The 12945-nt window shown below is 46.1% G+C and overlaps 1 protein-coding gene across 1 annotated transcript in view; it reads right to left on the bottom strand.

The window, feature by feature from the left end:
* tmtopsb (teleost multiple tissue opsin b) overlaps positions 1-8817 on the bottom strand; it is a gene marked incomplete at both ends in the record, with an annotated part of 20669 nt that extends 11852 nt beyond the window's left edge. Inside the window, 2 exons of the mRNA XM_080547281.1 lie at positions 4162-4490; positions 8487-8817. Of these exons, the coding sequence (XP_080403407.1) occupies positions 4162-4490; positions 8487-8817 (660 nt within the window). The remainder of the gene's footprint in view (positions 1-4161; positions 4491-8486) is intronic.
* Between the last annotated feature and the right edge of the window lie 4128 nt (positions 8818-12945).

Raw genomic sequence — 12945 nt, 5'->3', positions numbered from 1 at the left:
GGGTGAGAGAGAGTAGGGATGACAGGAAGGATGGGTGAGAGAGAGAGGAGGGATGACAGGAAGGATGGGTGAGAGAGAGAGGAGGGATGACAGGAAGGATGGGTGAGAGAGAGGAGGGATGACATGCAGGGTATGTCGATAGCCAGAATCGAACCGAGGACCCTGCAATGATATGGTATCATATCATATATCAGTGATATGTGCCTCAGTGTACCACCCACTATTAATACATTAAGGTTTTAGTTTACCTCCACTCTTCACATGTTATTACTGGTTCACCCTCCATGGCCGCTCTAAGTGTATCCTCTAATATTCTGCCTCGTTGTTACATTTTCTATTTCTTATTTTCTGTGAAGCGTGTTAGGGTAATATCTAAGTATATAAATAGACAAAGATATTGTAGTGGTTTTATATCATGTTATACTGAGAAATGTAAGTCTCTCTACAGTAGGGGCGAAATCTAGCACTCAAGGAAGGCCCATTTCCTTCCTGTAAGGGATGGGCCAAGATCTGTGGCGCAGTGAATAATTCTGACTATGGACAGGGCCCATAACTTGTGTAATCACAGATTTGTATAATATGATTGGTTCCCAAGAATAGTGACCTCATGACCAAGGACAGGTCTATAAATATGAGTCGCACCCATCTTTGGGGGCTTCTTGCTGGCTTCCTGCTTGCTTCTGGCTTTTGGGCTATTGCTTCTTGCTTAATGGTCTGCTCATTTATCTCTGCGCTCATGTAAACTTGGCTTAATAAAAGGCCTCTTTGGAGACAATTGATCTAAGCTCTTTGTGCTTTGTAAGTTCTACTAAATCTATTAAGGATCAATTATATCCCACGACAGTAGCCTGGTTTCTTCAAATTGTATAGAAAAGGTATTTAAAAGGTATTTAATTGAGAACAGTTTACAAGCATGTCAGAACAAGTGTGGCAGTGAAAGAGTTCTCAGAAAAGTGAGCTCAAGACAGACAGCAGGGATTTTTATAGAGTCACTCCCTCAGGTGAGATTACAAGCCAATCACAGACATTTCCTGTCCGCATCTGTGATAGTAAGCAAGTAAGTAAGTAAGTAAGTAAAACTTTATTTATATAGCGCCCTTCACAGCACGGATGCACAGGGTGCTTTACATCAAAAATAAGAAAAAGTGCAATGAAAACATCAATGATTAAAAACAAAAAAGGGGACAATATAAACAGAACATAAACAGGCACAATAAGAAGGCTAAAGGTGACTAGCGGCCTGGCTAAACAGATGAGTCTTTAATTGCGGCTTAAAAATGAGTTCTGAGGGAGCGGCTCTCAGGTCAGGGGGGAGGGCGTCCCTGAGTCTTGGGGCCGTCACCTCAAACGCTCTGTCCCCTTTTGGTTTTTAGTCTGGTCCTGGTCGGATGACCTCAGTGACTGGCTGGATTGATGAGGAGGGGCTAGGTGTGACGCAAATTATTAAGAGGTTATGGTCGATTGACCCCCACTTTCTCTTAGAGACACAAAGGTGGAAAAGGGTGGAAAAGGTGGAAAAGGTGGAAATGGTTCTGGTCTGGTTTTAGTACCTTTTAGAGTACCGGGCCTGGGGAAACACAAAAGCCCAGAACTGCTTCAGATTGTTCCGTCTCTTTTAGGTGCAGGTCAAGAAGAGAAAAGCTTTGTGATCATTTCAGTCTCTTGAGAATCAAATGCGTCTGTTGTCTAGCCAATGTCAATGTCCTTCTAATAGAGGAAACCGGTTTTCATTGTAGAAGAGGTTGAGGTCGTTTAAGTATTACAGTTTTTTTCACGATTGCTAAGTTGCAGTGTTCAAAACTGTCAAAAGTTAGTCGCCTTGTCAAAACTCTTCAGACAGTCTGCATAAGTAACATGCATCTAGGCCAAACACTTCATAGGCTACATGTCTCAAAAGAAGCTCGTTCAACCATACACTGGCAAAAAATGTTCCCTCAGAAAGCATACAATTGCAAACACATAGTGTTTCGCAGGTGGTGGAGTCTGAATGAGAGAAGAGTTAATGGATTTCGGAGAATGCGGTCATTGAATGCGTTTTGTGTGAAAGCAGCAATGTAAAAATGCGTCACAGTTTGGTCCACATGGACTCCTGTTTCGCTGACTGTATGAAGAGTTTTGACATCGTGACTTACTAAAAAACTGTAATAATAAAAAAAGAAAAAACCCTAAGGAAATAGGGAATAGAAAAATAATATAAAAAACTGTTTGATATTATTTGGTTTGGTTTGATTTGATTTGATTGCATGTTACATCTAAACTAGCAAGCATCCCTGAAGACTCTACATCGAAAGTGTGATTTATTTCTCCAGGACTTTGCCTGTGTCTGGGGAAACCATAATAAACGAAGTTTTTTTGATGCTGCTGTTTTGCATTCTACTGATACTCTTCAGTTCCAGCACCTCAGCAAAGTCTGATCACGGATGAGCAGTGGTATTTTCACTACACTCTCAGAAATAAAAGTACAGTGAAGGTACATTTTTGTTCTTTAGGGTACACATTTGTACACTTGTACCTTTTTAGGTCCATATTTGTACCTTAAAGGCACAAACTGTAAGGGTATTACTCAGTAGCGTAGGCAGAAATTTACTTTAGGGCGGGCCTGTATAAAATAGGGTGGGCCAGCTTCTTTTTTTACATATTCATGGTCCTACTTTAGTTTGCATCCATCAAACACGTTTCCAATGCGACGTACATCAGAGGACACCCCGCACGCATTGATTTACAGTTGATCAAGTACAGTAGCCTACATCAAGTCGGCTTTCGAGGAAAAGTCCACACCGGATTCGGCAAACACAGTAACCTTACCGGAAATCAGTCCCGTTGCTCAGAGGATAAAACACATCCAACAGTAATTCAACTTGATATTTGTTCACATATTATCTCATTTGTTTTTGTTTGAATGCTCAGATATTCTCAATGGGTTAGGGTTACTTTTTTTTTAATAATAATGAGAAAATAAATGACACCGAAGCTTTCTCAGGGTGGGCCCATGAGTAAACGTGGCTACGCTACTGGTATTACTATGTACCCATTAACATGGTACAATGGATGTATCTTTTGAGGGTACTGCCCCAGCGGTTAGCATTTGTACCTTTTTTGGTCATTTCTGTACCCTTTTTTCAGTATATGGGGAAACCATCCTAAAAAGTTGTAGGAGGGAGTTAGGGGGTCAAAGGGGGGTTAATTAGAGGGGGTTAAAGGTCAAGGGTTTTTCCGGGTTCAGAGCACGCTGGCGTCCGCGTTGTGACTGCCGCTTCTGTTTCCCGGTCCTGTCCTGTCTTCTTGTATCCTGTCTTTTTGTATCCTGTCTTTTTGTATCCTGTCCTATCCTTTTTGTATCCTGTCCCGCCGACCTCCGCTGCCTTCCCCCTCGCCATCTTCCGCCTCTCACCGCCTTCACTACCGGACTGCAGTACTCACCGCCTTCACTACCGGACTGCAATACTCACCGCCTTCACTACCGGACTGCAGTACTCACCGCCTTCACTACCGGACTGCAGTACTCACCGCCTCATCGTTCCTGTCCCCCGGCTCTGTGTTGCCGACCGACCCGCTGCGCGCCGCTCTCAGACATCGCTGGCCTGGCCGTGCCGTGCTACTACCCTCGTCCCGGGAGGTAGCCACCGCTCCCTCCCCGGCTCGGGGGTTGCCATCTCCGCAGGTGAGTGTCGGTCCTTCCCAGCCTTCACTCACTGCTGCGCGATTTGGTCGCTGGCATGGCACGGCTAGGCTGGCCGGCCGCGCGGGTTCGGTCCCAGGCTGGCAATACTGACGACAACGGCAACGGCGGCACCGCCTGTCGTTTTGCCCTGGACTCCCGGCCATCTCACCTGCCCCCCACCTCCCCCTGCCCTTCTCTCGTCTCACCTACACTCACTGAACCACAACCATCGCCTCACTGCTGCTGCTGCCACCAAGGCAGGCATTCTCCGCTCCGCACATCCATCGAGGCTCCCAGCAACATCAACACCGGACTCTACACCACCACCCCCCCCCCCCTCCCCGTTCGCTGACTCTGTGTTCCATGTTACTTGTTGTTGTTACTTGTTGTTTTTGTGTGTCCCCATGTGTATCATATATTGTCAGCGTCTTTGAGCCTTGGAAAAGCGCTATATAAATTTAATAAATTATTATTATTATTATTAAGGGTTAACGCCTTACCTTTCTGATGGCCAGCAGCAGCTTCCCGTAGGAGTACAGGATGACCGTGAAGGGGATGACCAGGCAGAAGGTGAACAGGCAGACTATGTAGGAGATGTTGTTGGGGGTCTGTCTGTGCCAGTCCACGGAGCAGGTGGTCCCCGGCCCCTCGGGCCCGTAGCGGCTCCAGCCCAGCAGCGGGGGCACGGTCCAGGCGATGGCGTAGAGCCAGGAGAAGAGCACCCCCCCCAGGGCGGGGCGGTAGTCGCGGCTGTCCGCCTGGGCGGGGCTCAGGATGGTGCAGTAACGCTCGTAGGACAGGACGGCCAGGGAGATCAGAGACACGATGCCTGGGAGGGAGAGGGGGGGGATACGCACACACACACGCACACACACACACACACTCACGCGCACAAGCACGCACATACACACACGCGCGCGCACAAGCACGCACCCACACACGCACACACACACGCACACACACACACACTCACGCGCACAAGCACGCACATACACACACACGCGCGCACAAGCAGGCACCCACACACGCACACGCGCACACACGCACACACACACACACACACACACACACACACAAATGATGATAAAGTGGTGTCTTCTCCACCCTCACCTCGTCACCTCTACACATATTTATGTGAAAACGTGTGTGTGACGGCCCTCTGGCCTTGTCTGTCCTACTAACCTCTGTGTTTGTCCAGGTAGGCTACCTGGGGGGCGGAGCTGGAGCCCAATCAGGTGGATTCAGCACAGCTGTCTGGGTCTACTGATTAGAGTTTAAAAGAGGCTCCAGTCTCCAGCTCTCTCTCTCTCTCTCTTCCACCAGCACCGTTTGTTCATTTGGTTATGTTGCTTTCCACCATACAACACCCTCCTCACCACACCTTCCACTGCATCCACTCACTTACACTACTGATATACTGATTATCATTATCATACCTCATTGGATTATTGCCTGCAGTTCTCTTTAGTTATAGTTAATAAATACTTAATTATATTAGTTTATTTGGTGTGTGTCTCCATCTTTGTTATGGCCAGGTTGTGTGTGTGTGTGTGTGTGTGTGTGTGTGCGTGCGTGCGTGCGTGCGTGCGTGTGTGTGTGGACCTGGACCTAGAGCCCATTGAGGCCTGGGGCTGTTTGTGGACAAAGACAAAGTGTGTGTGTGTGTGTGTGTGGACCTGGTCCTAGAGCCCATTGAGGCCTGGGGCTGTTTGTGGACAAACACACACAGACACACACACACACGCGCGCCTTACAATCCTACCACCTTCACCTCAGAATGGTACACGACCTCATCCATTTTAAAACGTTGGACTGGGGTGAGCATGGCTGGTTGACTTTCTACCATACTCCTTATTAGACAACAGTTAGTTCCGACCAAGTCATTTGATTGGACAAGAGGCATTCCATGAGTGCTGATATACAGTATAACAGCACTGGGACTTTTAACTATATGTATCACTCCGCCGCACAGGTGTTCTATTAAATGACCGTTAATTAGACTACATGTTTGTGTTCAGGTTACTAGGCAGCAGTCCATTTGAAGTTCAGTTGCGGAACTATTTCTTGTTTATTTTTATGATTAAATAAACAAACAAATCATAATCTGTTGTCGCTTATTACTGTTAACTAATAAATGGGGCTGTAGAACTGTTTAAAGGCAATATCACACTCGAGGTCGTGCTGTTATACTGAATATCAGTGACTCGGCCTGCGGCCTCGTACCTACGACGAATCACAGCCGTGCTGATATTCAGTATAACAGCACTCCCTCTCGTGTGATATTACTTAAATAAACCAGGGGTCGAGGGTCGGACACAACACACAACCCTTGTGTCTAACAAGTGACCGTCTTGTGATTCCCCCCCCCCCCCCCAAAGTGGCCCAAGTTGTCCCGGGAGTGATGTCATGATGAATGAGTGCAGTTACAGCGAGGAAGGGACGTTAAAAAAGGGAGGTTGAGACCCCATAAAAGTGGTATGTCGTGGCCTGGGGTGGTCCCGTGGTCTAGCACCGCCGTCTACAGTGCACACATATCGGCATGAGTTCGATTCCGGCCCGTGCCCTGACATGCCCTCTCTCTCTCCCTTCTTCTCCTTACTTTCCTGTCTACCTTCACTATCTCTATCCCAGTGGTTCTCAAACCTCTCCTCGGGGACCACCAGCCGTTCATCCACCACCAGCATACCTGATTCAACTAATCAAGTACAAATCATAATTGCTTTGCACTTGATTAGTTGAATCAGATGTGCTGGTGGTGGAACAGATTAAATATGTGGAACGGCTGGTGGTCCCCGAGGAGAGGTTTGAGAAACACTGCTCTATCCGATAAAATGAAAAATACGAGTGGGACTGCCTCACTCAGAGAAACAAAGTTTCTAAAACTTTCGAGAAAAAAAAAAGTGGCAGGATACCGTTCCTCATTCCATGCATTCCAACCAGCCTCCGCCTTGGTCTTAAAAACCAACACAGGACTGTTTAATAAACCACGCCGTCACCCAAGTCACTGCTTCAGTGAGCCATTGCTCCATCTTTCCCTCCATCCATCCCTCCTCTTTCCGTGTGCCTCTGAGGGACGGTCTAGTACATCTGCTCTGTCTGAACCCTCAGGGCAGGAGAGAGAGAGAGAGAGAGAGAGAGCGAAAGAGAGGAGAAAGAGAGGAGAGGAGACAGCTTCTTCACTAGTTGATGCCAAAAGCATCTTTTAAACAAAACAGCAACAGATGTGAATGCAGCTGCCCCCTTTCAATCCAGCTAAAACTGGAACACACTCTGACTCTGACGAGCACAATTCTACTTCTCCTTTCTACTGGCATCACGTGAATAGCTCTTGATGGACCCCTCATCAGAAGACTAACCACACGAGCCAAGAGCCACCTGTTGCTTGCAACAGCATGTATGGTGATTGGACAACAATAATGATAATTGACGGCATCACAGAGAGCAAAACAGCGCGGCTGTGCTTCGCCAGAGCGCACGGTTGCAGAGACTTCACGGGGGGGGGGTTATAGGGTTCACTTATCGACAGCACCAGTCCGGCAATCACTCACAGAAAACCCCACTGACTGTTGGAACGGAGAATGTGTAGCGGTGTGAGTCATTAGGAAATTAACTAAAATGACCAACTGAGCCACACACATCGTGAGCTCAGAATGAGAAGGTTCTATCTCCGTTTAGGGTAGTTCAGAGATATTGAGCGTCAAAGTTTTTACATTCCATTATGTTTTGTGAGATGGAACCTTTGTATTTTATGAATTACTAACTCAAAAATGTCAACATTTTAAAAATAACACCACACAGGCATTAATAAACACCTAATGGATCAGATGATGTAAAAAAACTCAATTTTGACAAAAATGGAGATAGAACCTTATCATTCTAACGTCACACACGCACGCACATCAGCTTGAGCGGGGAGATACAGATCGATAGTTCAAGTCCATCGCATTGATTATTCATGCACATGTATCCTTAATTACGTTATAGTGAAGAAGAAGACCAGAAAGAGCCGACGGCGTGTGGAGGCACTAATAGGCTAATATGAACACCTGAGAATGAATGTCGACTCTACTCTATGCGCATCGAATACAACTATTTATTGGTACATATGCAACTCTTTTAGACCTGTTTTTCATATGCACGGGGAATTCATCTGGTCAGGCAAAAAAAAAAAAAAAAATCACTGATGCCTTTTTTCCTTAATTCTCCTGTCTGTTATGTATTTCTTTCACCAAAACGTGAACTTGCTCCGGACCGAAAGACCCCAAAAAGTTGATAACAGACAAGAGATAACAGAGTTGATAACAGACAATGCAAAATTGAAGTTTCCCTTCTTATTTTTAGTATTTCTTTCCTAGCACCAGGGGAGCCCCCCCTCCTAAATTTCGTTGTATGCATGGTACCTGTACTGTATTAATGACAATAAAGACCATTCATTCATTCATTCATTCATTCATTCATTCATTCAAATTAAGGTGGACTCAATTGGTGAGCTTAGAATGAGAAGGTTCTATCTCCGTTTAGGGTAGTTCAGAGATATTGAGCGTCAAAGTTTTTACATCCCATTATGTTTTGTGAGATGAAACCTTTGTATTTTATTAATTACTAACTCAAAAATGTCAACATTTTAAAAACAACACCACACAGGCATTAATAAACACCTAATGGATCAGATTATGTAAAAAACTCAATTTTGACAAAAATGGAGATAGAACCTTATAAGTCTAACGTCACGAATTGTTAGAAGAGAATAAACCGGTCTATGACCAGATTTTAACGCATCCTATCTAAGCCTTTAGAAGCATGCATTATTAATTATTATACTCACCGAGGCACGAGTTTGCGAAGCCGTACCAGGTGCATCCCGCGCGCCCGATCAGCCACCGGCCCTGGGTGCTGGCGGCGAAGCTGAACGGCGTCCCCACCGTGCACACCAGCAGGTCCGACACCGAGATGCTCACCAGCAGGCAGTTGATGGGCGAGCGCAGCAGCCGGTACCGGCAGAAGAGCGCGAGCACCAGCAGGTTGTTGAGGAACCCGAACGTGCCGATGAAGCCCAGACACACCGCCACCACCAGGTGTCCCGTGGGGGAGAGAGAGCGCGAGAGCACGCCTGCACCATCTTCCCCCGTACTCAAGCTCACGTTGGACACGATCATACTACTGCCCCGAGTGACTCGAGTCGTCAATAGTGTCTAATGATGTTCTAGTGTCAACCTCTTGCCCGGCCGGGGCGTGATGTGTTCTGGTTTGGAGTTTGGAGAGAATCCATCTGGTTTGGGGGGGGACACTGAGTCAACCCATCACAAGAGGCGGAGAACAACCGGCGCACAGCTTTGGGAGACGCAAGCAGGGTCTGGGTTGATGATTGTATTGTACTTTGTGCTCGAGCCGGAAAGTTTAGTTAGTTAGTTAGTTAGTTCAAGTCGTTGTTCCCCGGGACAGTGCAGATCAGGTGTCTCGTGTGCGTCGGAGGAGCTCGGTGTGTGTGTGTGTGTGTGTGCGTGTGTGTGTGTGTGTGTGTGTGTGTTAGTGGGTATTTGTCCCGTCCCCTACCGTGTGACCACTGACCAGGGAGGTCCTCGCGCGTAGCGCACTCTGTCCTCGCGCTCTACCGGACACCGGAATGCGCTCGTGCTTTTTATCGTCGCCCCCCCCCCCCCCCCCCCGCTGACGCGTGCCGCGCGGGGAGACACGGTGTCGTGTGTGTGTCCGCGCGGGCGCGTGTGTGTATGTGTGTGTGTGTGTGTGTGTGTGTGTGTATGTGTGTGTGTGTGTGTGTGTGTGTGTATGTATGTATGTGTGTGTGCGCTCGTGCATATGTTGACCTTGATGAACTGATGTATGATGACGATAAGAATTACGCCGCCAGGATTATCGTTACTTACATAAAAATTAATCCTCGCCTCGTCACCTCTACTATATGTATGTAAACACGTGTGTGTGTGTGTGTGTGTGTGTGTGTGTGTGTGTGTGTGTGTGTGTGCGTGTGTGTGTGCGTGTGCGTGTGTGTGTGCGTGCGTGCGCGCGTGTGTGTGTGTGTGTGTGGACCTGGACCTGGAGCCCACTGAGGCCTGGGGCTGTTTGTGGAGACACACACATACACACACACACACACACACACACACACGCACACGCACACGCACACGCACACGCACACGCACACACACACACACACACACACACGCACACACACACACACACACACACACACACACACACACACACACACACACTGATGTGCAGGTCTCAGTCCCTGTAGTTGTATCTGCAGGGCGGGCAGGTTTATGGTCAGGTAATATTGTGTGGCTGAATAAAGAAGAGGAAACATTTTTTTAAAAAAGCATAAAAAAGACATAAATGTATAATGCATGATGTGCAATTCATAAGCAGTATAAATTGATATTGGAGTTGTTCTTTAATTATTCATAAGCCTAAGCTTTAGGGCTTGTATGTGTATACTGTATACTGTACAGTGTATATTGTGTACAGTATATATAGAAGTATGTAGTGGTGGTCTAGTGGATAGTGAGTTGGACCTGTGATCGGAAGGTTGTGAGTTCAAATCCCGCCTGAAACCACACCACCACTAGTGTGCCCTTGAGTAAGGCACTTAGCCCTCAGTTACTCCAGGGGGAATGTACCTGTAATTCGTAATTGTAAATCGCTTTGGATTAAAAGCCTCTGCTAAATGGCAAAAATTATTATAAATTATATACAGAATATATACAGTGAAGCATTTTTTCTTCTTTTGGCTCTACAAAACACTACAAAACCCTGGATTCGATATCAAACAATTACTAATGAGAGACTCTAAGCTATTGTTTGCTGGCATTTGTGTACATATTGGTTTTATCATTCAGAAATACACTTTTTTATTTTTATGCATAGTCCCCCTTATGTCAGCTGACCAACTGCTGCTGGAGGTCTCTAGGACCAGGCTCAAAACCAGAGGGGATAGAGCCTTCTCGAAAGCAGCCCCTCGGCTCTGGAATAGCCTCCCCCTCCACGTCAGATCCGCCCAGAGCATTGAGGCTTTTAAAACATTAGCTAAGACATACCTCTTCTCCCTGGCCTTTGACCTGAGGTGAGCCTGCCTCCCGACAACTGCACTTTCTGTACTTTTATTTCTGCACCTGTATTTTGTATTGCTCCTTGTTTTAGTGTATTTTTTTATCTGTTATTCTCTTTTACTAGTGTTTTTCTGTTAAGCACTTTGGGTGGCTGTTTTGTTGTTGTAAAATGCTATATATATAAACATTACTTACTTACTCACTATTTCAGTCCCCATATTAACAATCCTTGGTCAACAATCCTTTGCATGCAATAAATGTCTGAAATCTGCAACCCATTGACCTACACCAGACGCTGGGTATCTTCTCTGGTGATGATCTGTCAGGCAGAGGAACGATATATACCTAAGTCTCCTCTTCAGGAAATGAAACGCATGTTCACATGGATTTAAATCTGGATATTGACGCGACCAGTCAAAACCCCTTCCATTTCCCGTTCAGCCTGAAAACCCTCCAGAGTTGCTATGGCAGCATGTTTTTGAATCCATTGACCAGGTGTATTATGAAATTTGAGAGGCATTTGCTTTGAAATTGGGCTGACAAGAAGTTTTCGGTACACTTCAGAGTTCATCCCCGGGGCTGCTGTCAGCAGTTCAACAATGAGGTGGGATGCTATGGATATTGTGAAGTTCCTTTTTTTCCCCCTACACACACTTCGCTATCTCACTGGTACATGTTTGTTTCGGGGGGGTTTTCTTAATCATGGCGAGCATTCTTCTGCTCACCAGTTTTCTGAGCTCATAAAGTCCTTAAGTATTTTATTCAGGCAGCGGAACCTAAATTTAGGTTTAGGGCGATAACCTCACTTCATGTGGGGGGGGGGGGGGATTAAGACCGTGTTACGAAATGTTTTATCTATTTCCTTCTTACATTTGTTTACTCTTCTTTTATTGTATTTTATCTTGACCTTCTTTTTACTGTTTTATCTACCTCCCATGCTTGTATATTCATTTTATGCTTGTAAATGTTTTCATATTCACTTCATGTTTTTATCCCTGTTGTAAAGCACTTTGAGCTGCATTTCTTGTATGAAAGGTGCTGTATAAATAAAGCTTTACTTACTTACTTACTTACTTACTTACTTACTTACTTACTCACCAGTGCTTTCTTGGCTTTTAATGGTGCTCCAAACTGTTGGTTTTTGGTAGGTTTAAGGTTTTGGCTATGTTTCTGATATCATTGTTCTGATATTTATGACAAATAAAGTCCATTCCATTCCATATTTCAGACTCATAATGCATGGCTCCAACTGACTTTCAGTGATGTCTCTTTAGTCCTCGTGTTCACATACTCCAAAGGCAAACGCAAAGCCGAGAATCAATATTAGACATTGAGAGCTCTTTTGGAGGGTACAGCCAATGCTTCACTGTCCTATTGCTTATTCAGGGCGATAGGTGAGGGTCGATTGTGGGACTCACATTTTCACTTTATCACACACACACACACACACACACACACACACACACACACACACACACACATACACACAGGCACACACACACACACACACGCACACACACACACACACACACACACACACACACACACACACACCAGTCCCTGCCTGAAACTACAGTGCAGATTGCCACTACACAAGGGGCCAAATGCTGCCAACTTTGACTGGGGTAGGAGTTTATTTTGAGCCCAAGTTAAGCAGCTGTCATCTCCAGTTTGTGTGATTTTTCCTGCATCTGTCGGTGGGTGTGTGCTAGTACTGCCAAATCATCAGCAAAATCCAGATCTTCTAGCTGTTCGGTCAGGCTCCACTGTATGCAGGTTCGGCTGTTGCTGGGTACCTGTTTCATAGTCCGGTCTATGAAGAGGAGGGAGAGGAAGAGGGAGAGCAAGCATCCCTGCAGCTCCCCAGTCAGGACCTCCAAGGCCTCTGATAGGCATCCTTCATGGAGAACCTGGCATTGCGTCCCTTGATGCTGATGAACATTGGTGGGATGCCGTAGTGTGCCATCAATTTCCACAGCATCGCCCGATCCACACTGTCAAAAGCCTTTTCGAAATGTGTGAAATTGACATAGACAGGGGAGTTCCATTCGATGGATTGCTCCATGATAATCCTGAGGGTGGCTGTTTGGTCTCCACAGGATCTGTTATTCCTGAAGACAGCCTGGTTTCCCCTCAGTTTCTCATCAACCACCTTCTGAAGCCTCTCCAGTAGAATACAGATACAGGTACAGATACAGAATACTTTATTTATCC

Source organism: Nansenia antarctica (assembly GCF_963989245.1).
Source record: "Nansenia antarctica genome assembly, chromosome: 17".
Lineage (NCBI taxonomy): Eukaryota > Metazoa > Chordata > Actinopteri > Argentiniformes > Microstomatidae > Nansenia > Nansenia antarctica.
Note: the sequence above shows the minus strand (reverse complement) of the source record. Positions and strands in the feature narration are given on the sequence as shown.